Consider the following 26723-nt stretch of genomic DNA (forward strand, 5'->3'; position numbering starts at 1 on the left):
GCTGAGAGGTTCTACGTCGTTCCCTGTCCATTTTTTTTTTTAAAGTTCCCTGTCCATTTTGATAAGGTTTCAGGCATGGGTATGGATTGGGAAGGGTCCATGGACCCTTTATAACACCAGTTGGCCCCTTGTAAACAGTTGGCAGTTATGAGGACCTTGGAGAAGCCAGTGGACTGGACACATCTCTAGATACTGGCATGCTCTCTCCACCTAGTGTGGCTTTGTGGGAGGGGGGGCATCTTACTCTATGGTAGTAAGGAGGGCAGCAGAAGTCCTTGACCTGGAGCTACCCTCAGTGCAGGTCATGACTAATCTCTTGACCGAAGTGCTTCAGGCTGGGGCTTACTCGTCCGAACCCCTTTTGCCCTTTAATGAAGCACTGATAGATGTGCTTTTAGGCACATGGTCCAAGCCTAGCACAGGGGCTTCTGTGAACAGGACAATAGCACACAGCTATTGCCCTGCACTGGGCAATCCAAGTTTTCTCAGCCAACACACCACCCCTGAGAGCTTAGGGGTTCAGGCTTCAATGTTCCATGGTTTGTTACCTTCCGATCCTTCGATTAGGGAATCCAAGAAGCTGGATGCACTTGGGAAGACACTGTTTTTTTCCAACAGCCTCGCGTTGTGGTAGTTGAACACAGTATGCTTATTGGGCCATTTCTCGCACATCCTTTGGGAAACGGTTGCCCTTGTGCTGCCACAGGTCCCGGAGGAGGCCCGGACTGTGTTCTCCCAGGCAGAGAGAGATGCAGCAATGTTCACCATTAAGTGTGGCTTAGATACGAATGGCTCGCTGGGTAGAGCGGTTTCGTCAACGGTGGCCTTAAGGCACCACGCCGATATTCGTTGTCATGTCTGTGCACGAAATAAAGCATACCAGTTTTACACCAGTTTTTGCCCTGAATGAGCATCTTTAATTATTGGAGTTTGTGGCTGTGGATATATCTATATTTAAATTTATATTCACTGAAAAAAGGTTAAAATGATTTTATAGTTAAGTGAAAATTTCAGTGGCAATGAAACGTTTTAAACTCAAAAGACCATTGAAATTTACCAGTTATAGTTGTCTCTAGTAACTATAACTTATGCCCTTAGATAACTATAGCTTGTGCCTTTGCCTTGCACAGTCTTCTCATCAATTGTGTTATTTCAAATGTTGCAGTGATATTATCAGTGATGTCAGTGAACATGTCGTGAGAGATTGAATATGGTCGGTAATTATCTGTGCAGGGTGAGGGCGCAAGTTATAGTTAACCGTAGGGCACGCAAAAGCCACTATGGTCCCCAAGGAACCCATACCCCGGGGGCTTGCTTTTTTATTTTTATAAAGGGGAGGGGGGCCACATCCCCCCTCCCCAAGCATAGTTTCCCCGGGCACCCCATCCTCCGAGGCGTGAAGGGCTTCTGGCTGGGTCTCCCAGTACCCACCCTGGGTATCCACCAAACCACAGTATGTTGGAGGCCATGGGGGGAAGTCCCAGGATCCCATGACCCCAGGCAGTACTCCGTATGCACCCATCCTGGGTGCTGCGAGAGCCGGCATTGCTCATGTTGGGCTGGAGCAGCTGTTTTTCTTTGCTTCCGCCAGGCTGGATCAATGTGAGTTTTCCTGCCCACAAGAGCGTGTGCAGGGAAACAAAAATCTGCTCCCACCTTGCGGGAGCATTTTTAAAGCTCCTGCAGAGTGGGAGCAGACATGCCTTCCTGCAGGGAATGCATATCTCCTCCTATCCTACTGCCAGGTAGGAGCAGATATAATATGATTCCCTACCCGCGTTCTTGTTGTGAAACTACTGTGTCCAGGGGTGGGCTCCCAGAACACAGTAATGGAGCCAGTCCTTTGGGGGCAGTTGTCCGCCCCCTCCCCCCCCCCTTTTTTTTTTTTTAAAGAATTGATGGGGTCCCTGGTGCTATAAACAGCGTAGGAAGGGGGGGGGGCACTCTCCCAGCTCCCTTTCATTTCAATCTTGGCCCTGGTGCATGGGATCCCCAGAACCTCAATGAGGCTCTGCTGCCCCCCCCCCCCCTCCCCTTTGATTTTCACGTCGACCCGGAATGCTATTTACTTTATTTATTTTTTAATGATCGCAGTGATTTAAAAAAATATATATATTTTGGCCCCTGGGGAGGTTTCTCTTGGACACCTCTGCCCCAACCCTCCCCCATAGGGCTTAGGTGGTCAGGGTATCCCTACCCTGCCCCCTTATATATTTTTTTTAAATATGTAAACTAAAAGCAGGGGACTAGGAAAATTGAACAGCAATTTCATGGAAATGGCTAAACGGAATTACTTCAAATTTGACAGAAAGCTAGATCTTGGCTCCAGAAAGCATGCTTTTTGTGATGTGGCGTAAATACTGTACATTTGTTTTTGAGAAACTGATGTTCAGAACTTTGTGTATCCGCACGGTTATGTTCGCAACTGGCTTGTGAGAGTCTGACGATCACTCAACTTCAAATAATATTGGGATCTGATTTGCCTAGGGGGCTTTTTAACCCCATTGGCCGTCTCGCTCCTGCTCTTGCAAACTGCTGGTTAGCTCACACGCTTGTTCGTTGGCCGCAACATGAAGAGAAAAGTTCCAACCATCATTTCAGTCCCCGTGTCCTGAAAAATGGGACGATATATTGCATAAGGGGGCAGGGTAGGGGTACCCTGACCCCTAGACCATGTTGTGGGGGGGGCTTGAAAGACACCACCTAGATCCAAGTCACCAGAAAATGTTTTTTTGCAAACACACAGGAGGCTGGTGGGAGTGCAAGGGGCCACTGTGAGTTCCTTGAGCTGCCTGCATGTGTACATGATGTGTTAAGGTGTATTTACCACACCCTACAGCGCTCGTTCGTTGTCCGGGTGAGTGGTCTGTGCGGAGAAAACACGCCATCCCCACATCCTAAAGCGCACAACTGTCACCCTGAGGAATGGTCTTTCAGGAGACACCACTTCATCCCCATACCCTCAGCGCACGACTGTCGCCCTAGGCAGTGGTCAGTGCGGAGAAACAACTCCCTTTCCCTACCCTACAGTGCATGCCTATCACCCTGTAGAGTGGTCTGTACAGAAAAGAACACTTCCTTTCCACACCCTACAGCGTACACCCATTGCCCTGGGGAGTGGTCTGGGGGATGACATCACACCCTCCCCACACCCTACAGTACATGACTGTCTCCCTGGAGAGTGGTCTGTGCTTAGAAACCACTCCCTCTTTATACCCTACAGCACCTGCTTATTGCCCTGGGGTTTTGTCTGTGTGGCGAATCCATTTCCTCTACACACCCACGACCTTTGCACTTGACAGTTGCCTGTGTGGAGAGGGCACTCCCTCCCTACAGCATACGGCAGTCGCTTTGGGAAGTTGTCTCTGCAGAGAAACCACACCCTAAAGTGCTTGCTCGTCACTGATGTACAAACATACACATAATAACATACAAACACATACACTCTTTCACACTCCGTCACATAGATGAACAAACGCATTCAGAGACACACGCACACATTTACAAATATGTAGACTCACACAAACACACTTATACAGATATTGAGACCGAAAAACACACTTTCACACTTAGTAATATACAACAAACACATGCACACAAATCCTTACAGATTCTCAGATACCCACAGATACACGTTCACATTTTGACACACACACATTTTTACACTCACAAATACGCATGTTCTTAGAGGCACCCACACACAGACACTGCCATACGCTGCCACACACACAATCGCTGTGACACATACACTCTCTGACACACGGTAGCTGAAAGAGACTATTAGTTATAGATTCCTTACCTTAGAATTACCCCCAGGCATCAGACTGGATCCGGAGAATTTTTTCTCAGCAGTACCCCAGCGCGGGTCGGTAGGTGGGGTCGGTCCACCCCTCCATTTGTCGTTGGCATCGTGATCGCCGGAATGACGTTGCGGTATCTACTTGGATGCCGCCCCTGCACGCTGAAGTCAGTTCTTTCTTTTTCCTCCTCAGTTAGCACAGATCCGGAGAGAGCGGTACCCTTAGTCACTTTTTGACTGAAGCTTTTTTTGCTTTTGTTGACTTCTTTTTCGAGTCGTTCGACTCCTGGTGCACATAGGGATGTCCCATCGGCGTTCCGGCTTCAAGCCTTGTGACTCCTGTCACAAATTGATGTCGGTCACGGACCCACACCTCGTGTGCCTCTAGTGTCTGGAGCGCCACTACGACCCGAAGTCGTGCTCCGACTGTCGGGCCATGAACCCGAAGACTTTGCAGGAGTGGTCCCGAAAGCTTCTGGAGGCCTGGCAGTCAGCTCCGTGCCGCTCGAGGTCCCGGTCGAGAGGGAGGTCGCGGGACCGGTTGCGGAGTCACCACCATCATTCCTCCTCGAAGTCCTCATCATCGGGTAAGTTGAAGCACAAGAAGAAGGCGAAGAAGCACCATCACTCTTCGCCTTCTCCCGTCCGTCGGCCGACGCGACATGAGACGCGGAAGCTCGTCGTCCTTTGGCTCTGCCCCCGGAGCCTGCTGGAACGGCTCTGAGCTTCCCTGCCTTTCCGGGAGACTGAGCGTCCCCTGCCCAGCTTCGTGCATTTTACGAAGCCCTCCACTCCATCTTTTGGCAGCCTGACTCTGCCGACACGCCTTCGGGCCCAGCGGATTCGGCTGGGGGTTCTAGGCCTTCGATGCTGGTGGCTCCGGTCCCGGCGCTGCAGGGTCCCCAGGGATTAAGGCCTGGATCCGGATCTGCGCTGGTTGACCTCACGACACCTCCCTCGGCGCCGATTCCTCTGACGACACCTCAGACACCGGTTGTGTCTCCGGCCTGCTTCGACCCCGGCCTCCCCCTCGACTTGGACACGGAGCCGTACCGGCGCCGGCCGATACTTTTGTACCACTGGTCTATCCTGGCGTTCCTTTTCGCCATGAGTGGCAGCCAGAGGAGGGTGAGGAGGACTGGGAGGGGTCTGTTGACCCTCTGGCAGACCAGCTAGAAGAGCTGGACTGGAGTGTGAAGTTGGGTGAGGCAAGTGGTATGGATACATCACCAGACCTTGGTATGCTTTCTCCCTATACTTTGACCACGGAGGAGGGAGCCTCCTACGCTGTGGTGCTGCGTAGTGCGGTTGAGGCCTTGGGTCTTGAGCTTCCTACAGTGGCAGTCAGGACTAACCTCCTGACTGAGGTGCTTCAGCGGTCATCGGCCTCTTCGGAGTCCCTGCTGCCGTTCAAAGTGGCACTCACAGACAGGTTCCTGTGGATAGGTGATTGCCCGACACCACCGCCTAGTCCCTTGCGATCCAATTTTCCTCTCCCAATACCCTACCCCTGAGAGCTTGGTGGTCCAAGCCTCAACATCTAAAGGCGCGTTCCCTACTGCTCCCCCAGATAAGGAATCCAAGCAGCTGGACCACCTTGGGAAGAAAATGTTTTCTTCCGCCAGCTTAGGACTGCGGTCCGTGGACACCGCATTTCTCTTGGGCTGCTACACCCACTCATTGTGTGTTACTCGGTTGCGCCACAGTGCCTGGAGGAGGCCCAGACTGTACTCTCCCATGCGATTGCAGATAGTAGAGACGCAGCGAAGTTCGCCGTTCGATGTGAGCTGGATACCACCGCTAGGTAGAAAGATTTCTACGTCCGTAGCCTTGAGACGCTACGCCTGGCTGAGGTCCACTGGCTTTTTTGGGGATGTCCAATCTACCCATTTGGACATGCCCTTTGATGGCTGTCGCCTGTTTGGTGACAAGGCGGATAATGCACTTGAGCGCTTTAAAGACTCTAGGGCTACGGCCAGATCCTTGGGCCCCGCTGCCACCTCTCTCCCCGTTCAGTCCGCCTTCCGCCCCTTTCATGGCTCCGGAAGGGGTGCACCACCACGTTCCACCCAGGGCCACAGGCTGTCGCAAGCTACGCAGCCTCTGCACGCCGGGGACGTGGGACCCAGCGCCGTGGGTCTGGGGGCCAGTGGGTGGGCCAGTCCACCAATGCCCCTTCTGCATCAGCCTCCTAGTCCGACCTTTCAGGGCCACCAGTTTCCAGTGGGCGGCAGGATCCGCCATCACCTCCCCAACTGGCACACCATCATGTCGGACAGGTGGGTTTTGCAGATAGTCCAATGGGCTACTACCTCCCCTTCAAGACTTCTCCTCCCTCCATGCCACCAACACTCCACCGCATGTCTGAGGATCACTTGGCCCTTCTCCATCAGGAGTCCCTGTTCCAGAAGTAGGTTGTGGTTGTTATTCCCACTACTTCCTGGTACCCAAGAGGGACAAAGGCCTGCTTCCTATCTTGGATCTCAGGGACGTCACCAGCTTCATCCGGAAAGAGAAGTTCAAAATGTTGACATTGGCTCAGGTCCTGTCTGCCCTTGACCCTGGAGACTGGATGGAAGTGTTGGACTTGCAGGACGCTTATTGACACATCCCCCATCCTGCCAGCCCACAGGCGTTACCTACGGTTCACGGTAGGCCACGAGCATTTTCAGTTTACCATGCTCCCATTTGGCCTTACCAGTGCCCCTCAGGTGTTCATGAAAGTGATGGCGGTGGTCGCAGCTCATCTGTGCAGATCAGGGGTTCCAGTCTTCCCCTATCTCAACAACTGGCTGTTGAAGGTGAGCTCCCACCTCCAGACCACGGCGTTCACTACCAACGTGCCGATGTCACACCTGATTCCCTCTCAGAAGCTCCTTTTCATCGAAGCAGTTCTGGAAACAGCGCAGTTTAGGGCTTATCCTCCAGAGCAGTGAGTCTGGGATATTCTGACTATATACCGATGTTTCAGCCTATATCCGGGATTTTGGTGAGAATGACCCTGAGACTGCTGATCCTTATGGCTTCCTGCATCCTGCTGGTGGATCATGCCAAGTGGCCTATGTGGGCTCTGCAGTGGGACCTGAAGTTCCAATGGGCACAGAATCAGGGGAATCTTTCCGATGGCATGCAGATCTCGGAGGGCACTGCACACCAATTGCAGTGGTAGGTAACGAACCAGGATTGGATCAACGTCAGATCCCGATTCCTTCCCCAACCAGACTTCACGGTGGTAACAGATGCGTCACTCGTGGGATGGGGCGGCCACATGGGGAGGCGGAGATCAGAGGCCGCGATACCTGAAAAGCCTGTAGATGTTCAATTATTAATCAAAAGGTCTTGGCAATCATCATCAATTTATCATTGCTAAAATCTCTAGAGTTATAGTAGACTAAATAGCAGCTGTTCATAAGAAACTCAACCTTTAAAAAGTTTTTCTCCTGTGGATATCTTGCAAGAGCACAACAGAAAGTACAGCCCGCTCCGAGATCCCGCCTGGGCCTGGCATTAGGAGGAAACACTTGCAGGTCTCTTGCGAAAAAACCCCGGGATTGTCGAAGTTCATAAGCAATGAATTATTCACAAAAAACACTTCAGTGATCATTGTAATCTACATTTTTTATATAACCTCTATTATCCTACTTAAGCAGAAAGCACTATTTCATATTACACTAAAACTTCCATAATTTTCTGTTTTCTTCCACAAGAGACATCACAACCCATTTCATTGCTTGATATTCCCCGCGAGAGACACGAAGGAGTAAAAAAGAAGCAGATAATAATAATGTAATGCAATGTAAAAAGTTAATAAGATTAAGTAACAGCTTACTTTACAAAAAGAGCACTACATTGCCAAACAATGTGATATTTTACATTTTTTTTAAAAACTAGAAAATCGCAAAAAAAAAAAGGGGCAAACGTTAAATTTGTTGTAGTTAGATCTGGTTATGAGATCATACTTTACGTTTAAAAAAAAAAAAGCCTATAAGTTCAGTGAATAAACGAAAGGTCAGCGTGACGTTACCAAATTTGAATTATAGTTTTACGTCTTAAAAGTGTAATACAGAAGTATTATTGGGTGACACAGCTGGTCAACATTAATGGATGGGTATTCTCCTCCACTGAGAAACCAGCATATCGGGTGGATCGTATGGCTCTGGGGAGGGGCAGCTATCTTGCAGCCCTATATACGAAGTGGCGGGGCACTTCCACCCTCCCAACTCATACGGAGACAGTGGTTGCTCTATGGCGGAAGGCAACTAAGATGACGTGGGAAGGTAAACTCACGGAACAGACCCCACTATGGGAAGCGGATTTTCTGTCAGAAACCATGCTCCTGAAAGACCTCCGTGGCTGGAGCAACATCGTTATAGAACTCCTGGGTGACGTCTGAAAAAAAGGGAGGTTGATAAACTTTGCCGCCATGCAGTCGGATAATCAGATGGGGGAGGGGGAATATTTCCGCTACCAACAGGTCAGGCACGCAATACACTGTCATCTGAAGGATGGGGAAAGATTGCTAGAATATGCCCCGTTGGAAGACAGGCTTCTGCTTGATCCAATGATTGATAAAGCCATCTCACTCGCATACAAAGAACTAATAAACAAATCGCCAGACCCCCTGGGACCATTTCGAGAGGCCTGGGAATCAGACGTGGGCCTCCTCGAGGATGACGACTGGACAGAGGCCCTACAGAGCCCCAGAGAAATAGCGATAAGGGCACGGTTTCGTCTTGTCCAGCTTCGAATTATGCATCGTTCATATGTCCCTAGGACAGTGCAGCATTGCATTCGCTATTGTGGGTCTGACAAGTGCATGCGGGGATGTAACGAGACCGGGACATTCTTCCATATCCTGTGGGAGTGTCCTCTGATGCAAATGTACTGGAAGAAGGTGGCCCAGGTCATGTCTGAGTTGGTGGATTTCACGGTCCCAGTGGACGCTAGGTGGCAAATCTTTGGAGTGATTGGGGAGGTAGTATGGCCCAAACGGGCTACAATCTGGCTCGCATTGACTGGCATAGTGGCGAAACGAAACATGGCCAGACTATGGGTGGCTAGTGAGGTTCCTTTGGTGGGGGCTGGAAAAAAGATCTCGATTGGTGTCAAAGGGCAGAACATACTGTGTACTAGAGAGGGTGCCCGCGGAAGTGGGAAAAGATTTGGGGGGGCCTGGATGGCATATCGGTGGGATTTATTGACCGATTGAGGGGCATCACCTACCAACGTGCGGGGGGGGGTCTTGTGAAAACAGGGATCGCCTTGGGGATATTAGAGAACTAAAGGAATTGTACATTATGACTAATGCTATGTAACTGTATTTGCTGACCCACTGCTGAGTATTTTGTCTCATTGTAAGGAAAGCATTTTTTTTTTTTTTCAATCAAAAGATGTTATTAAAAAAAAAAATGTAATACAGGTCGTCCTTCTGGTATGTTGATAATCCGTCAGCCACAGGTTTGTTATAGATCTGAACTACTTCTAGTGTCTTAATTTGTTTGCGGCAAAGAATATTGGGAAAGAATTCAGGGATATGTTATCGGGTATACTGTACCTGCTTCTTTTATAATAATTAGTAGGAGTGCGTTGATTCTGACTGGCATCATAACACTGTTCCTCTTCCTATAAAGGTGAGGTGTTCACTCTGTTTGTCATTTTTAAATTAGGCTCTCTAGGTTGGGCTCCTCAGGAGTAGATCTTTACACTCGTCTACTTAGTTGATAACCAGAACTCTCACGTGAATGCCCAGAGTTTTCTGAGAACAAACTCACAATAATTTGAAGGCATAAGGCAGTGGTAGAACTATATTTCGTTTTGTATGTCTCACACATATTACGGTTCACGCTGGGGAGAAGTCGAGTGATGGACTGCTAGGCTACATCTTTTAAGATCTTCAATTACAAATAAGTGCCTGATCTTAAACATTTTTAACTTGAATGTTGTCATGAAATTTATCGCAAACTGTTTTTTTCTATTTATTTTACTTTAGTTGCATCATCTCCCGGACTCTGAATTTCTGTCTACAGCTGATGTCATGTGTGATGCTGTTTGCCTTGTGTATGATACCAGTAACCCTGCATCATTTAAATATTGTGCCAGAATCTTTAAGGTTTGTATTTTGTATTACTTATTTCAGAATGAATGAATCAAATTGCCTATAATCAGCTTTGTATCACCATACACTACCCAAGTACAGTTATGAATCCAGAACACCAGTGGTGTAGAGACTGCTGCCTGTTGTTTCAGAGGGCTAAAAGGTTGGTCTGTCAAAGACGTTCCTTATGGTTTTCGGAATGTTGTTTTTTAGGATGGATGTTGATAAAGTTTGTCAGCCATTCAAAATGGTACAGCAGTAGTCTAAGATCACTGACTTTTGTTACAAAAAAGTTGTTTTGCAGGCTTAATGTGTTATGGGTTCCACCACGTGACCATCCTAGGCTTCTTAATTGGTTTGCAGTTATGAATGGGGATGTGTTTTGTAAATGCTGTCCTCTAGATAAAATTATCAGAAGGTACTGTCAAAATATGGAGCACTGTGAGATTCCAGTCAATGTTAGATAAGACATGCCATCATGCTAGAGCCCTTTAGGCTAGCTTTTCTCACTAAATATTAGTGAATAGCTATGTTGAGCATCACCAGCTGAGGTGGGATCAATCAAATTAAGCCATAACCAGAGTTATAATTTTTGAAATGGAGGTAAGGTCAGAACATTGTCTGGCTTAGGTTACTAAAGGTCATTGCAGTCTTGTCAATGGAATGTTGGACATTCTTTCGCCATACAATGTTTTGTTTTCGTTTTGCTTGATAATTCAAATTTAACCGGTATATTGCTAGATTACATAGAGCATAGGTATTTGTAATGAATTCCAAGCGGTAAAATTATGATTGCAGCATGAGTGGCTGTAAATACACATGCTTTGTATACTCCTGCTATCTAGTGTTGAACTTGGACATTACAAGTTGATTTTCTTCAAAGAAGCTTCGAGTCATATGGTAGTGCATGACTCCTACTTTAGTCCACAATGTGCATGGGCACTAAATCCACCCTTAAATAGTTTTTTCCACACCATCCGGTGTGGACATGTTCTGTAATGGCTCAGTGATCCATGTGTTCCCTGTGCCTTTCTAGGGCATGGCTATTCATAACTTCGACATCCATGATTGGATAACTTTGCGATTCCTCAAACTATCCAATTGAGGTTAAGGAAGAGCACACGCAAATCAGCTCATTCTCTACTTATACTCTCCATTTGGACAACATCCCAACACAGCAAACAAGTTCTCCACCTGCATGACTAAAGTCGCTAATTGGATGAAAGTCGGCGCCGAAGCAAAACTCGAGACCTCCTCCATTTCTATGCACCCACTTCCTCACCTCCTCCATGCCCATGTTCTCGAACAGAGTCTCCAGAGGGATCAGTCCATTCTTCCTTACACTTGGAGCTATTGTGGGGAGAAAGACCATTATGTTCAACCTGCAGGGCTAGGAGCTGAGTAGGCCAAATGGGAGGAATATGATGTTGACCCACACTATGAGCCAGGCCTTGAGCCTTATCCAATAAGCCACCTCCCTTTCCCCGACAATACTACTTACTGTGTTTCATACAGTTATTCAGAGGGCGGATAGCCTTCATAAGGTGAAAATGCACACCAATCAAGAAGACATCCACTTTTTAGTTGACACCCTGTCAAAGACTGAAAGCACAGCTCAGTTTCTACTAATGCTCATGGGCAAGCTCAATACCTCTCTGGCGAACTTTAAGGATCCCATGAGAGCCCCAGTGGTTGCATCTAGAGTAGAGGAAGATTAAGGCGTCTCCTAATGACCCACTTTACAATAGAAAGCAAGCCCCCCTGATTCCCTTGTCGAACACACTGCAAGAAGACGCCTCCTCCAGATAAAGAAAGTAAATGTAAATCAATGCCGCTGGAAAGCGTCATTGTAGGGACAACTACTCAGTTTTACAGGCCTCGAAAAATCATATAAATTTTACTAGACCTGCAGGTTTAGTGTCTTAAAATAATCTACTCCACCTATTTGTAATGCTCTTGACCCATAAACTGGTTTCAAATGATGTGATTGTGGGCAAATAATTTAGATAATTGAGCCGCCATTTTCGTCATTATCACATATGAGCGCACCTTCAATTGTGCAAGTTCAGCATGTCTGCTTTACAAAAAAAACGCATGTTTTATTTAATAGACCAAACTTTCTTTCCATATATAATACAAATCTAGCCACATATGGATACACTTTGCTTGCCTCTTAGTTAATTAACATCAATTTCATCAGGGGGGGGGGCAGGAATGTTTCTCAAATCATGTTTAATCACTTTTAATAAATACACAACTAAAGCTTGAAGTGGTAGCACACTGATTTATAATCAGCAGATTTTACATTGAAATGACCAAAAACTTTCCAACTGACATGCAGCTTTACTGATAAAACTATATAGTGTACAAACAATAATGTTTGGAAATTGTTTCTGCAAATATGTGTCATTTGCACATCACCAAGTAAAGTGTTCTGGTTTGTTTTGCTCCTATTTAATTAACTCTTTGTTTGCATCACACTTCTAATATATTTTGAAATATTTGTAATATTAATTTACAGGCTATTTATTTAAATGTTGTGTAGAGTAAAATAACTGACATTTTCAGACAGCTCACTTGTCAAAAGTCTCTAACTCTCTAGGAAGAGAGAAAAATAAATCATTTTCCAAGCAGCAATGAGTTAAGATAAACTGGCATTTGACCTATTTGCTTGAACAGACCGCAAATGTGTCAAGATAAAAACAAGTTTTAATGGTATCTTTATTGCTCATTCACTTTCTGAATGAACAGAACACCGGTTCCTCCTTTCCAGCCTAAGTTTACTCTCCAGATGGGACTAGTCGGTGTTAAAAATAGCTCGACCTGATAAAATTTTACTCGCAATTGTAAGTGGGTGAGTAGATATTTCGAGGCCTACAGAAGCGAATCACCAACTCCGTATGTTTGCTCTCAAGATACAACCGAGTAAATAAATACCTTAGTACAACACCTTCCTGGGGCCTATGAGAAGAAGAAGGGTGAGGAACTAGTCATGGAGGTAAAAAACATTTTTAATGTGGATAACCGGTGTGCCTGAGACACAGCAGGCCCTCCTTCTCACAGTGTTTTCAGCAACATTCTGCTACATCAATGTGCATGGCTTCTCGTCAAGGTTTTAAACCAGAGGTGCAATAACTTTTCATTTGATGTTAGCATCTCTTTGGTCCACTGGTGATGAGAAGTTAGAAAAGATTAAGAAAGACACTGAGATTGCCAGGTCCATGGATGCATTACAATCAACAACACCAAAGGTCTTCTTTCGTAGGGTTCAAACAAGAGGCAGGAATAAGTCAGGGGCCAACAGGAGGCCTTTCTTGAGTCCCAAGCAGGAGTTGCTCATGGGGATGCTTCAGGTGGAAGAGTGGTAAAGGGATGGGAAGAGGTGGCTCTGGAAAAGGAGCCCCACCCCCAATCACTGACTCTTCATCCATCCCTCCTATCATCCAATACCTGTTGAGGGGAAAATAACAGATTTCCACCTGTGTTGATGGGATCAACTCAGATTAGTGGGTGTTAGTTATCCTCTGTCAGGGCTAATACCCTGAAGTCTATACCAGCCCATGCAACATACCACCACACTGTCACAACATCAGTCTAGGCCACCCTATTTTCTTACATGAACCGGTCAAAGTTCTCCTCCAAAAGGTCGTAATACAGCCAGTGCTGATGGGAAGTCTACTCCCCGTTATGATTATTATTATTATAATTGAGTTCTTGTATAGCGCATAGCTACCCATAGGGTTCCCCAGCGCTTAGGAACAGGTTCCACAGCCTCGAAAGTGACTTAGAATATCCAGGTTTTTAGCTCCTTGCAAAAAGCGGACAAAGAGGTGCAGTCTCTAAGAGATTCAGGAACAGCATTCCACAGCTTAGGGCCCAGAAAAGCGATCGAGCGGCCACCCATCCGGGTGCGTCTAACTCGGAGCACTGTGAAAAGGGAACGGTTACTTGAGCGCAGAGAACGTGGGGAGCCGAAATAAGAGCCTGGTGGCAGAGTTTTGGACCACCTGCAGATGTCTGATCACGGTCTTAGCAGCGCCCAGGTATAGGATATTATCATAGTCCAGCCTTGATAATATCATGGCCTGGACGACGGTTCTTTGGGCAGAGAAAGGAAGTGTCTATAAGATTTCTTTGAGCCATTTCATAATGGCAAAGCAGGAGGCGGCAATTTTAGCAGCCTGAGACTTCATGGACAATGTAGAGTCAAGCCAGAAGCCCAAATATTTCACTTTGGACACAGGTTCAGGAAGTGCTCCCAGTGTAGCGGGCCAGTGTTGGGGACCCCAAACTGGGGGTTCCTGCCTAGCACTATGACTTTGGTCTTGTCAACACTTAATTTTAGAGAGTTGGAGTTCATCCAGGAGGAAACCAGACTGGGGCAAGAATTGGGATCTTCCATACTGCCTTCCTGCTCAGGCGACAAAGACAAAATAATTTGTGTTTCATCAGCATATGAGAACAGAGTCAGACCACAGCTTTCCACTAGGTCCGCCAGAGGGTGGACATAGATATTAAAAAAGCTTGTGGCTGAGAGCAGAACCCTGAGGGGCTCCTGTGGTGAAAGAGTGAAGTCTAGACATTGTGTTCGAGGAGAAAACTTGGAAAGTTAATTCCGCCAGAAAGGATTTTAACCAGTCAAGAGCCAAGCCTTGAAGGCCTAGTTGGGCCAGACTGACAGTAAGAGTATCATGAGACGTGTCAAAGGCCTTGCTGAGATCTAGCAGAATGAGCACGGCAGTGCCACCATTATCCAGGAGTCACCGTAGGAGTTCCTTGACTCCTAGAAGTACAGATTCTGTACTGTGTTCAGCTCTAAAAGCTGACTGGGTAGGATGGAGGGCATTCTGGGCTTCCATGTATGCAGTGATTTGGGAGTAAACTTTCTTCTCCAATATTTTCAAGAAAATAGGCAGCAAAGAAATGGGTCTTTAATTTACCCAGTTAGATGGATCTTTGTGAGTTTTTATTTTAGCTGCGGAAATACCATGGCATTCTTCCAGGCTTTGGGAAGGCATCCCTCATACAAGGAAGAGTTAAGAAGATCAACTATCAGAGACAGAAGGTGAGGACTCGGAGAACTGATCTTGGATGGGGGAAGAGGATCCAGTGGGGAACCTGATTTAATGGCCTGCAATAGATCCAGAAAACAGGAGCAGTCCAGGGGGAGCAAGGATTGTAGTCGAGCTGAAGACAGAGTCATATTCAGGGGGCTTGTTTCCTTGGAGGGAGAAGGAATAAAGTTGGAATATAGACTGGTGTTACCAGACTGGTTTTCATCAGTTCGTGCTGCATCCAAGGTAAGGCAAATGTTTGTTACTTTCTCAACAAAAAAGTCCACCAGCTCTTCACATTGGACCTGTGAGAGAGGGGGGGTGGTGGTGGTGTTGCTGTGGTCGGACAGGTCTTGGACCACTTTGAATAGGGTTTTTGGACAGTTTTGGGCTTTTAGTATTTTTTCAGAGTAAAAGACAGCTTTAGCATTTCTACAGTGTGTATGATTAATTACACAAGGCCGTTTTATATTTTAATTTTAAATCCTTGTCATATAGCTTCCTCCAAGCCCTTTCGAGTCTCTTACAAAGTTGATTTTCCTCTTGTAAGGTCTCATTGAACCAGGGGGCAGAGGGGTATTGTCTGGACACTGATTTAGGCTTAGCTGGTAGAATAGAGTCAAGGTAGCGTAGGAGCCAGTTATCAACCTGCTGTACTAGTGGAAGAAGAGTGTTTGATAGGCAAGTATTAAGTGCAAAAAGGTCAAGTTTGGCCCAGTTTCTGACCATGACTTTGGGCTTTAGTTGCTGTGGGAATGGGAGACTATAGAAAAAGGCACTGCAAGGTGGTCTGACCAGAGTAAAGGTAAGGGTGGGTCAGAGGTAAGACCAATGATGTTAGAAAAAATGGGATCCAGCAGGTCACCTCCTTTGTGTGTGGGGGAAGAATTAATTAAATTGAGGTTAAGGGCACCCAGGTCCTCTATGAGAGTCTGGCTAAGTTTGCACTTGAAGATCTTCTTGATGCATGATAAAATCTCCTAGTAAGGAGAAGTTGGTGTATTTAAGTATATATAGGGAGATTAGGTTGGCTAATGTGGAGCACCAGCTTCCAGCGTATCCCGGGGAACGATAGGTTAGGACACCTGAGGCAGTAAATGTAGGCGTTCGGCCAAGTCAGAAGAGAAGGGCTTTGCAGCAAGAAGAGGGAAGCTCCTCTGTTTTTGCACCGATAGATATCTCTATATATAATGGCTATACCGCCTCCTAACTTATCCTTGCGGTTCCTTCTAGCAATACAGTAGTGCTGTAATAACATCTGGCAAAGATGCTTTATGTAACCATGTTTCTGTCAGGAACATGGCGTCTGGTGTTTTATCTAGGACAAAATAATAAATGTGTTGTTGGTGGCAAGTCAGGGAGCGGCAATTTATGCTATAGTATTGAAGACTAGTTTTGGTCGGGACAGCCCTTACCGGGGTACTCCAGTTGTTGCCTGCCATGAGATGGATGCTCAGGCTCTCTTGTGCTCTCTCATTCCAAAGAAAGTCGACCCCTCCACCCCATACTAGACCTGAGGATGCTCAATCAGTACATCCTGTAAAAAATAAAATCACGTGATGAATCTAGTCTATAGGATGTCATCCCACTCCTCATAAGGGGGACTTCATGACTGCGTTAGATCTCAAAGACACCATATTTCCACATTCCTTTCCACCTTGCTCCTCGCAAGTAACTACGGTTTGTGGTAAGTGGACAGCATTACCAGTTTACAGTACTACCCTTTGCATCACCACAGCCCCATGGGTCTTCACCAAGTATTTGGTAATGGTGGCCTCTTATCTATGCGGAGTGGGTATTCATATATTCCCATATCTTAATGACTGGTTGAACAAGAGCAGCAGCAGCCAGCAATGTCTAGCACATACTCTGGCAGCTCTAAATCTACTTCACAGCTTAGACTGTGCAGTAAATGCCCAAAATCCCATATCCTACCTCAACAAATCCAACAATTCCTAAAATGAATTAGAATGCTGTCACAGGACAGACATACCGCAGCCAGCAGAGGGTGATATCATTCCAACAGCTTGTGCTTTTTTTCACACCTACAGCCCATTATTTGTAAGAACAATAATGAAACTTCTAGATGTGATGGCATATTGCACAACGATTGCTTTGAACACTAAATTGCACATGTGCCTACGTCAGCACTGCCTCGCCAGTCAGTGGTCTCAGGGGCTGGGTCATCTAGTGTTGATAAAAGCCAGCACTCAGTGCACTGTGCAGTGCTGGAACAGCAACTTTTGATAGGCTGGACTTTTGTAGGCCCTCTGCCGCATTTCTACCGATGCATCACTCTTGGGGTGGGACGCACATCTAGGTAATAAGCATTTCAGGGCACCTTCACCCGGGAAGTCACATCAGTTACCTGGAACTTGTGGCCATTTTTCTGACCCTCAAAGCTTTCTACTCCATGGTAAACACAAAGTGGTACTCGTACATATGGTCAACATGACTGACGTAAAGCTCCTAAGGACTGGTTCCATCTTATGTAGGCCCCGACTCCATCTTGACTAACAGAGGTCACCATCTTCCCTCTTCTCAAACAATGGAAGTCACCATCTTTCCTGATTGTTGCAGAATCATTGTCATCATCATCATAAGCTTTTATTCGATATGCAAGATATCTTATAAGCACAATAAAATACAGTCATTACAGTGTACAAAAAGAAGCATTGCTACAAGAAGCCAGTATAAAATTCATTAAAAAGATAAAAGGACATAAAATGCCCGTTACTAAATTAGCTAAAAAGGAATTAAACAGCTACTGACAATCTCTTACAACGAATAAGCCAAAACTGCTTTAAAAATTTTTCTGTTCCACACACTATAGGGGGGGAAGTGTCCGTGGTTAGGATACGCAAGGCTACTCGGTGGCTACGTGTGCCCATATTTCGACAAAGAGGTTTCAACCAAAAACTCCTAGGCCTTGCATAATCCGGACATTCAAAAAGGACATGCGCAATGGACTCAACCCTACTCGGGCAACATGCACAGTTGGGAGAAGTACGGGCCGCTGATGTCCAATTCGATACCACAGCACCTAGGGGGAGGGATCCAACTCTAAATTTAAAATAAAGGGCTCAGTCAAAGGGGAGGGTGATCAGATCCAGGTAGGGTTCAAAAGCCACAATGTCTTTGATTTGTAAAAAGGCGACAGTGGACTTGCAGTGGTTAGAGTTTGTAATTAGACGCTCCGCAGTCCATTTCCAGTAAAGCGCCTTGACAACTTCTTTTGGAGGGGCTGAACGTGATGACCAATGGTCTCCTAGTCCGATCTTCTCCAGAAGCTTTTTAGTTTCTCTTAACCATCTTATCTTAGCCCAACCCCCCAGACTCATTATTTCCCCCAGAGCATCCGCATAGGATTTTAGTTCTTCACCCCTCCAGATTCGTGTCCATAGCAGGAGCGGGCGAAGCTGGGCCTGATCTTTGATGTTTTTACAGCCCGTGTCCAACCACACTGGTACAGATGGTGTGCTCAGTGGAATGGAGATAATGGATTTCAATAGCTTGCTCTCCGCTGTCACTAGGGCGTCCAATCGGCAGTGGCCCCACAGTTCTACCCCATACAAGGCTGATGACACTACTTTGGCCTTGTAGATGTCAATTACTGGGGTAAGTGATCTCCTAGGTGAGGCCCTGAACTCCCTCATGAGAGCTCCTTCTACTCTCCTATGGTTGAGGACCATTTTGTCAATATGATTTGCCCAAGACATCCTATCCGTAATCCGAATACCGAGGTAATCGAATTCGGCTACTTTCTCTAAGGGAATCGAATTAAGTGTAGGTGGACGGCCCAGTTTCTTAGGAGGATTTAGGACTAGATATTTTGTTTTGTCCACATTTATTATTAAGCCTTTTGCAGCACAGAACTCCTGGAATCGCGTTAGCAATTTCTGGAGGCCTTGTGGGGTCTTCGAGATCAGGAGCGTGTCATCCGCAAAAAGCAGGGTGGGGATACGTACTCCTCCAAGACAGGGGGCGTCGGCTGGTTCTTGTTGAAGATGTTTTACCACCCCATTCACATATAGTGAAAATAGGGTGGGTGCCAAGACACAACCCTGTCTTACGCCCCTGGACACTGGTATCTTCTCAGTGAGCTCTCCATTTTTACCCCAACGGACCTGTGCAAAGGTATGGGCATGAAGGCTAATGAGTAGGGACAAGATGTAAAGGGGTAATCCCAACTCATAAAGCACCCTCCAAAGCTCTCCCCGGGGGACTAGGTCAAAGGCAGTCTTCAGGTCTATAAAGGCCAAATAAAGACTACCCTTGCCTAGTTCCACCACCTTCCACCCCAGTAGTGCCAGCCTAAACACCTGCTCTATTGTCCCCATACCAGCCCGGAAACCTGCCTGAAAGTCTGATAGGATTTTATTCTCCTCCACCCAATGGAGAATCCTTCCAAGGATAGCTTTACCAGCTATCTTTTGGGTGGAGTCTATCAGACTTATAGGGCGATAGTTCCCCGGTGTTTCCCTGCACCCTTTTTTATAAATCGGGACCACCACCGCCCCTTTCCAGGATTCTGGCACTGCCCCTCCCATCATGATATCGTTTAGGAGAGCTGCTATGACCCTTGCCCATTCCGCTGGGTATGCCCTCATAAGGTCCCCCGGAAGGCCGTCGGGGCCCGCTGCCTTGCGAGGCGCTACCCACCCTATAACCCCCTCAATCTCTAAGGGAGTGAAGAGATCATAGGCATGAGGTTCAATTGCTCGTGTAAGGTCCATCCCCACGTTCAATTCCCCATCTGGGGGGAGGTATAGGGTCCCAAAGTGTTTTACCCAACTTTGAGGCGGGATGTTGCAGGGTCTCACAGATGCATCGGGTTTATTCCGTGTGCTTATGAGATTCCAAAAGGCCCTTGAATCCCTGATTTTACTAGCCTGGAGCAGGTCTTCCCAGAATTTGTCTTCCCATTCCCTCCTGGCAAATTTAAGGGACTTATTATAGGCCTTCCTTGCTTCCTGTATCACACTACGGGACTTGAGTTTAACCGCCTCAACTAACTTGGCCTTGTAAACCCTACATGTTTGGGTATACCATCCATCGACTTGTTTTTTAGATTCTTTGTTGCCCGACTTGTTAGGGTATAAGGTAAACACGTTAGTTAAGGCTTCAACCAGGGAGACAAAAAGCCCACTCGCTCTACCCACCCCTTCTAAGGAGGTTCCGAGGGTTGTTACCGCATGGTTTAAATGGGATTGAATTTCCCCTACCTTTGCCTCGGATAGAACCAATTTCGCCCATTTTATTCGTCTACCACAAGGGGAGACTTCAGACTCATCCGGGGGTGCGGCTACCGGGTTAATATTGTCATTCCTTAAGGGGCGCCACCACTGGTCCATACTTAAGGAGAGTGAATTGTGGTCACTTTCAGTCGTGGGGACCACCTGCGAGTCCCTTACATAAGACCATAAGTATACATCTATTAGGAAATAATCTAGCCTAGAGGTGTGTCCTGGTCTATTGTACGTGTGGGCACCCCCCCTATCCGAGGATGTCCTCCCATTAGCTGCCCTTAAGTTGAATTCGAGGCTCAGGGAGTATATCTGGAGGGCCACTTCTGTCCACCTTCTAATCGGTGGGATTTCCAATACCGGGATCCCCAACCTGGTATCCTCCTCGTCTTGGTCGAGGGAAACGTCCGAGCCCAAGGGCTCGAACGTACAGTTCATATCACCTGCAACCAATGTACGAGTCTTATATGGGGTATTATTTAGCAAAGTCTCGAGGAGAGATATTACAGGAGACTTTCTCCCGCCCTTGGTTCCCCGGGCATAAACATTATAAACATTTAAGACAATTCTTACCCTTTGATCTATTAGGGTGATGTTTTGTATGTCAGGGGAACCTGTGGGAAACTCCACTACTCTGCAGTCTAAAGAAGCCGCGACCCAGATGAGAAGGCCGCCCGAAGGTCGCCCTCTCCCTGTTTCCGAGACTTGCGCAGGGGAGGAATAGGAAGAAAAACCCACCCTATGGACCGGCACCAAGCTCCATGTCTCTTGGAAAAGGCACAGGGAGTGCTCATCAACCCAAGCAGCAAAATCCGGTAGAGCCAGTTTTCTTGCAATCCCTGCGACATTCCAGCTGAAAACCTTGAAGACTAGGTCCGTCACAGCTGAAGTGTCGCTGGGCGCCAGAATGCCCCTGTCTATGGACCCCCTCGGAGGTATCTGAGGGGAACAGGGATCTTGTGGGGTGGCTATAGGGTCTCCTATCCCACTTGCAGGGTTTGATTGGGTGGGTGATACTCCTGCTGGCTCTACTCTTCTCCCAATTTCCAGTCAGTAAGGCCCTGGTGCCCACAATTGGTTCTCCCTAGTACCCCCCGAAACCCCAGCCCAGTTTTGACCAAAAACAGGGGATCTTAAGCTTCCTCCTGTTGGGCTAACAATTTGCCTGGGGTAAAAATAAGAAAGATCTACCACTTTAACCCCCGGAGCCCCCATACTTTTAATAGGAGTGCAAATCGATGGTACTACTCTTGGGTCTTGGAAATTTATAATTATGCAATCCCCCTCCTGCGTTTTTTTCCCCAGCCCTACCCAACCCAACCCACTCTGCGGACACTTAGAATAATACCATCCACACCCAACGGAATTGGCTTGTTTGCCTTCAGCCAGTGGATACACTTATTCTTGAGTGATTGGTGATTTTCCAACTGGCCTTCCTTTAAAGGGGGCACATTAACCATGACAGCAACAAAAGGTTGACAGTCTGGTGGGAGGTTTACTGGGGGGATCCGTCGTACTGAATTACTGGGGGCCAGTGAGGGGATAGATGGGGCAGTAGGTTGGGATACAGACCTAGGGGCATTCCCTGTCGCTAACCCGTTGGATTTGCTGCGTGCCCCTGGTTTTTGGGAGTCTTCCGTTTTGCCACTAGCTATCTGTGGCTGCTTTTGTGGAAGAGGCTTAGGTTTATTTTTGTCAGGCTCTAAGTATGTTGATGGACCCTTGTGTTTTGGCCCTGCTTTGGGGCGGGGAGGATATTTAAGAGCTGGAATTAGTGGGCTATTAGAGACAACTTTATTTAGACATATTGGGGGCTTAGGGACTCTCTGAGATGGTGGTTCATTCCCCTTTGTGCCCAAGTCCTTATTTTCAGTCACTCTGGTTATTTGTTTAAATGTTGTTTTGAGTGAGTGAAACCCGTCAAGGGTTGATTGCTCTAATTTATCTATCCTCTCCCCTAGACCCTTGACTTGTGTTAGTAACGGTTTCAAGAGGCTGTATACCTTCTCAAAGATATTTTCAACTGTTACTGAGTCAGAGAGCTTTGATACCTTGGCAGTGTTGGCGTCTGGGTGTAGCCCCTTGGGAGAGATCAGAACACCCCCTTCTATGTCAATTTCATTCACTATAGGCATACCCCTTATGGTTCTCGTACCAGATCCGGAAGGCTTTCTTACTCTTTGGTAAAGAGCGGCCTGCCTCACTAGCCAACCTTTTTTACGTTTTCGTGGCTTTTTGCTTAGGGGCCTATTCTCCTGCCTAGTATCGGGAGTTTGGGTATTAGGGGAAGCCCTCACTGACTCCCCTTCTGGTATAACTATGGTGGGAGTGAGCGGTTTTGGAGGCTCAGGATCACTGATGGCTTCGCTTGGGGAATTAGGTGATAATGGCGTGGACAGCTTGCTAAGTCCACCGTCTTCCACTGTAACTATAGGGAGAAGAGCGGCCAGATTTTCCAGCCTAACCATATTTTGCTCTATACCAGCCAACTGAGGGGGGTCTGTAAAAGCACCAGGCACACTAGGTGGGGAAACAGTTTGAACCCGGACACCGGCCGGTGTAAGCGACTGAGCGGCGACCCCCAAGGATGAGCGTCTTGAGGGGAGGTAAACCTCAGATAAACGCCGCTCAGACATAGCAATCTCCTTTTCAATCACCGCCGCCACCCTGGTGATAAAACGGTCCATAGTTCCTATGACAGGGCTCGCGGCATTTGGCCCCCTTTCGCCTTCGCTCCTAAGAAGCTTTCCAGAGCGAGTAGACATGGTTTCAGCCCAGGTGCACTTTATAGCGCCTCCAGGTGCGAGAGTACAGGGGGCGGCTTCCTCTTCCGCCGCAGGGGATGCTGGGGGATGTAGTCTCCTCGTCCTCACGGCGGCCGCGATAGAATGGCGGCAGCGGGAGGGAGACAGTCACCAAGCTCGAGAAGTTATGCCCAGGTCACAAAGGTGAGGTAGCAGGTCTCCAGCATACGAAGGAATTAAGGCGCACCTTCTTTGAAGTTGTTGACCTCCGTGGGAAGTAAGGTATCTCACCTTACAAATTACAGGTTTTTGGCCTCGGTGGACTACAGCCAACTACTTGCTGCATCGGGGAACTCCACCTCCTTTGCGAGTGGGCACGACCAGATCGAGGTCACTCCTGTGGTGTGGTGTGGTTTTTAAGGGGCTGAAGCTGCTCCACTCATTCGACCTGCATGTCCCATAGGAAGGTGCAGATGATGCTTGTTGATAGAAAAGCTGAGAAGGGAGACTGGATAGAGGGCTGAAGGGAGAAGGCTGGGGGGGTGCGGGGTGTGGAGGGGGGGCCTTCCACTCAACCCCGCTCGACCCCACTCTGTCCTGCTCGACTTGACTCCGCTCCTCAAAACTCCCAAGAGCACGTCAGTTTCCACAACTCCGCGTTGATAATAGCGCCACACGCTGTTTACAGCTCACGACTCACAGCTCACAACTCACTCGTAGCTCACCCCCGCCTCGCCTTGCCTCACCTCCAGCCACGTTCGCTCTCACTGCGGCTCTCACTGCGGCATCTGCAGGCTTGATAATGACTTTGACGGCTTGGTGATTTACTGATTGGTGCCTGGAGCTTTACCCGCCGGCTCATACACTGCCCGCCGCTTGCACCCGCGCCTTGCCTTGGGCCGTTTCTCCTCCCCTGCAGCGGCTCTCGACGGTTCAGTGCGGCGGCACGGCTCACACGCTACCTGCAGCCTCCCGCGCCTCGCCTGCCCTGGGCATTTTCCTCTCGCCACAATATCTCCCAGCGGCTCTCGAAGCGGCACGGCGGCTCGGCGGTTCTGCTCCGGGTGCTCTGCTCCGGCCTCCGGATGCTACGAAAAGGTCACTCGCTGACCCGGAAACTGAATTCCTGAATTCTTTCTCTACACCCTGTTGGCAGTAGGTGATCTGTGACTGCTTAAGTGTGGCTACTCGCCGGCTGCTTTGTTTTCATGTTTTTACCTCTTCACGTGTAAGGCACTGATCTATTTCTGAACAATGGAGGTAAAAAGTGCTGAAGCGTTCCGTGTCGCCCCCAGAATCATTGTTGTTTGCCATTTGACGCAGATGTCACCTGACCGTATCATTCTTAGAAGTGTGAAAGCTTCAAGCCATTTGATTGATGACTTATATATAACACTTGATGAGACATTTGTCTTTGTCACATGTCAACTTTTCACCATGTTATAGTTAAATAAGAATACATACAGACATATAACCAAAATAATGTAGTCTGAATTGAGGTCCTTTTACCTTATGCATTCATAAGGAAACTTCTGGGATGCACACCTTGATGGACATAATCTATGCCAGACATTACTAAACTTATTTCAGAACAACATATTTCTGATAAGGCTCAGTATACATGGGCTACCACTAGTGCACTTGTCTGGGGAGGTCCTTTGCCAAGATTATTGCCCAAGATTCAGCCAGAGATGGTCTCACCTACTGCCAGCACACTACGCACTAGCTACATCTCGCCTGAAGCTGAAAAAGCTGAGTTTCAAAGGAAGACCAACTGACTGCTGCCACATCGTGTGTTTGCACTTCGCTGGGAAACACTGTTTTAATGCCTCCGTTGATAAAGACAGCCTTTACTGCCAACAAAGTATGCAGTGCTTCTCTTCTCCCTAAGAAACGCTAGACTGCAAGATGCTCTGCCTTCCATGGTTTCTTAGTGGAGCGCATAGAAGTAGATGTCAGGGTGTTAGGTTTTAGATGACATTTTAGCAATGTTAGAAATTTTCATTTTAGTTTTGTTATTCATAACATGCCTTCTTGATGCTTTTATAACATTCTGTTTTAGATGTACTGAGAAACACATTATTAATTTAATGAGTTTTCTATAGCGTGAACATGACCCATCCAGGTATCGGTGCGCCGTACAAATTGCAAAACAAATGAAACCTAGAAAGCATAGGTAATAAACTGATAAAAATACTGTTAGCGGGTATGTTGTGTAGATAGCAAATAAGTTGTAACAGCAAATGCAAGGAAGAGCTGGAAAGAAACAAAATATATACAATAGAAATTGGTGATTTAGTGTACTCAGAGTACAGAAATGTATATAGGCAAGATAGCCCAAAACGTTGTGAGATCAGGAACTACTGCTAAAGGAATCCATTAAGCGATAACATTTTAAATTCTTTTTCTGAAGGAGTTTTTCAAAGGATTAGATCTCGTTTCAGGGGTAATTGCACTCCATATTCTAGGAGCAAACCCAGAAAAGGAGCGGTTAGAAGTTTTCTTTTTGCTAAACGTCTGTGGCTTCAACAATAGAGAGATAGAAATTCTTTTATAGTGACTCCCTCCTGATAATTTATTTCTTTTGCCAGGTAGATGGGAGAGTTGTGATGAAGATCCTTATGGGTCATGCAGGCTATCTTAACCTGAGTTCTAGCTTTAAACAGGAGCCATTTGAGATATTGTAATGTGGTCACATTTACAGGATCCAGTGATGAGCCTAGCAGCGGAGTTTAGAGTGGCCTTTAACTGAGCCAACCTAGCTTTGGGTAGACCTGCAAGAGTGGCAATCCTGTAGTCTGTGCACAAGAGGAGTAGGGCTAGGACTGCTAGCTGAAAGTCATCTGGGGGTAAGAAGGGTTTCATTTTGCTAAGAGTCCTCAGATGGTAGTTAGCTCCTCTAGTCGTTGCACTGATGTGATCTTTCATATTGAGGTCCACTGCAATACATAAAGATCTAGTAGAATCAACAACATATGGGGCGCAGTTGAGCAATGTAAGCTGTTTGAGCCATTCATCTATGGGAGTAGAGATCAGGGGAAATTCTGTCTTGAGCATATTTAGCATGAAGTGATTGTGGGTTAACCATTGTTGGGTTTTCATTAGAGCAAGGTTAAGGGTTTTGATACATTCAGGTAAGGAAATTTTCAAATATAGTTGTGTGTCATCCGCGTACATGTGGTATTGTACATTTGATTGTGTAATAATTTCAGTAAGCAGTTCTATGGACAAGTTGACGTAGGTGAGTGTGGCTCCTTGAGGTACTTCAATCGAGATCAGAGTAATGTCCGATAGGGTTTGATTGGCTTTGATTCTTTGAGCTCTGTTATGAAGGAAGAAGGAAAACCAGCTTAGGACAGGCCCAGATAAACCATCTTTTTCTCTAAAAGGTTTATCATGTTGTCATATTTGACTGTATGAAACGCAGAAGAGAGTTCAAGGAGTATAAGCAGACAAGGATCGTTCTGATCAAGTAGTCTTAGTGTGTCATCCACGATGTGTTTCAGATTGGCAATGGTCGAGGAGCTTAAACTGTTCGATGTGGTTGCAGAGTTTCAAGTCTACACATTTCTCTAAATGTTTTGCAAGTGTCATGGAACACTAACAGGATGGAAATTGTGGAGGTCACACAAGTCAGCATTTGGCTTTTTTGGGATGGGTTAAACTGATCTGTAGGCAATCGGGATTCGTGCCCTGGGAAAGAAAAGCACTGACAATCTTAGTCCAAACTGGGGAAAAAACTAAGCTCTTTGATCAGTTTGGCGGGTAGAAGATCTTTGATGTGAT

General features: G+C 47.0%; 1 protein-coding gene across 4 annotated transcripts in view; it reads left to right on the top strand.

The window, feature by feature from the left end:
* The window catches only part of RHOT1 (ras homolog family member T1), a 429863-nt gene that overhangs the window by 305555 nt on the left and 97585 nt on the right, over positions 1 to 26723 (top strand). For all 4 annotated transcript variants that reach the window (XM_085617215.1, XM_085617212.1, XM_085617214.1 and 1 more), the window contains exon 17: positions 9789 to 9908. In XM_085617215.1, coding sequence (XP_085473341.1) covers positions 9789 to 9908 — 120 coding nt within the window. The remainder of the gene's footprint in view (positions 1 to 9788; positions 9909 to 26723) is intronic.

Source organism: Triturus cristatus, chromosome 7 (assembly GCF_964204655.1).
Source record: "Triturus cristatus chromosome 7, aTriCri1.1, whole genome shotgun sequence".
NCBI lineage: Eukaryota > Metazoa > Chordata > Amphibia > Caudata > Salamandridae > Triturus > Triturus cristatus.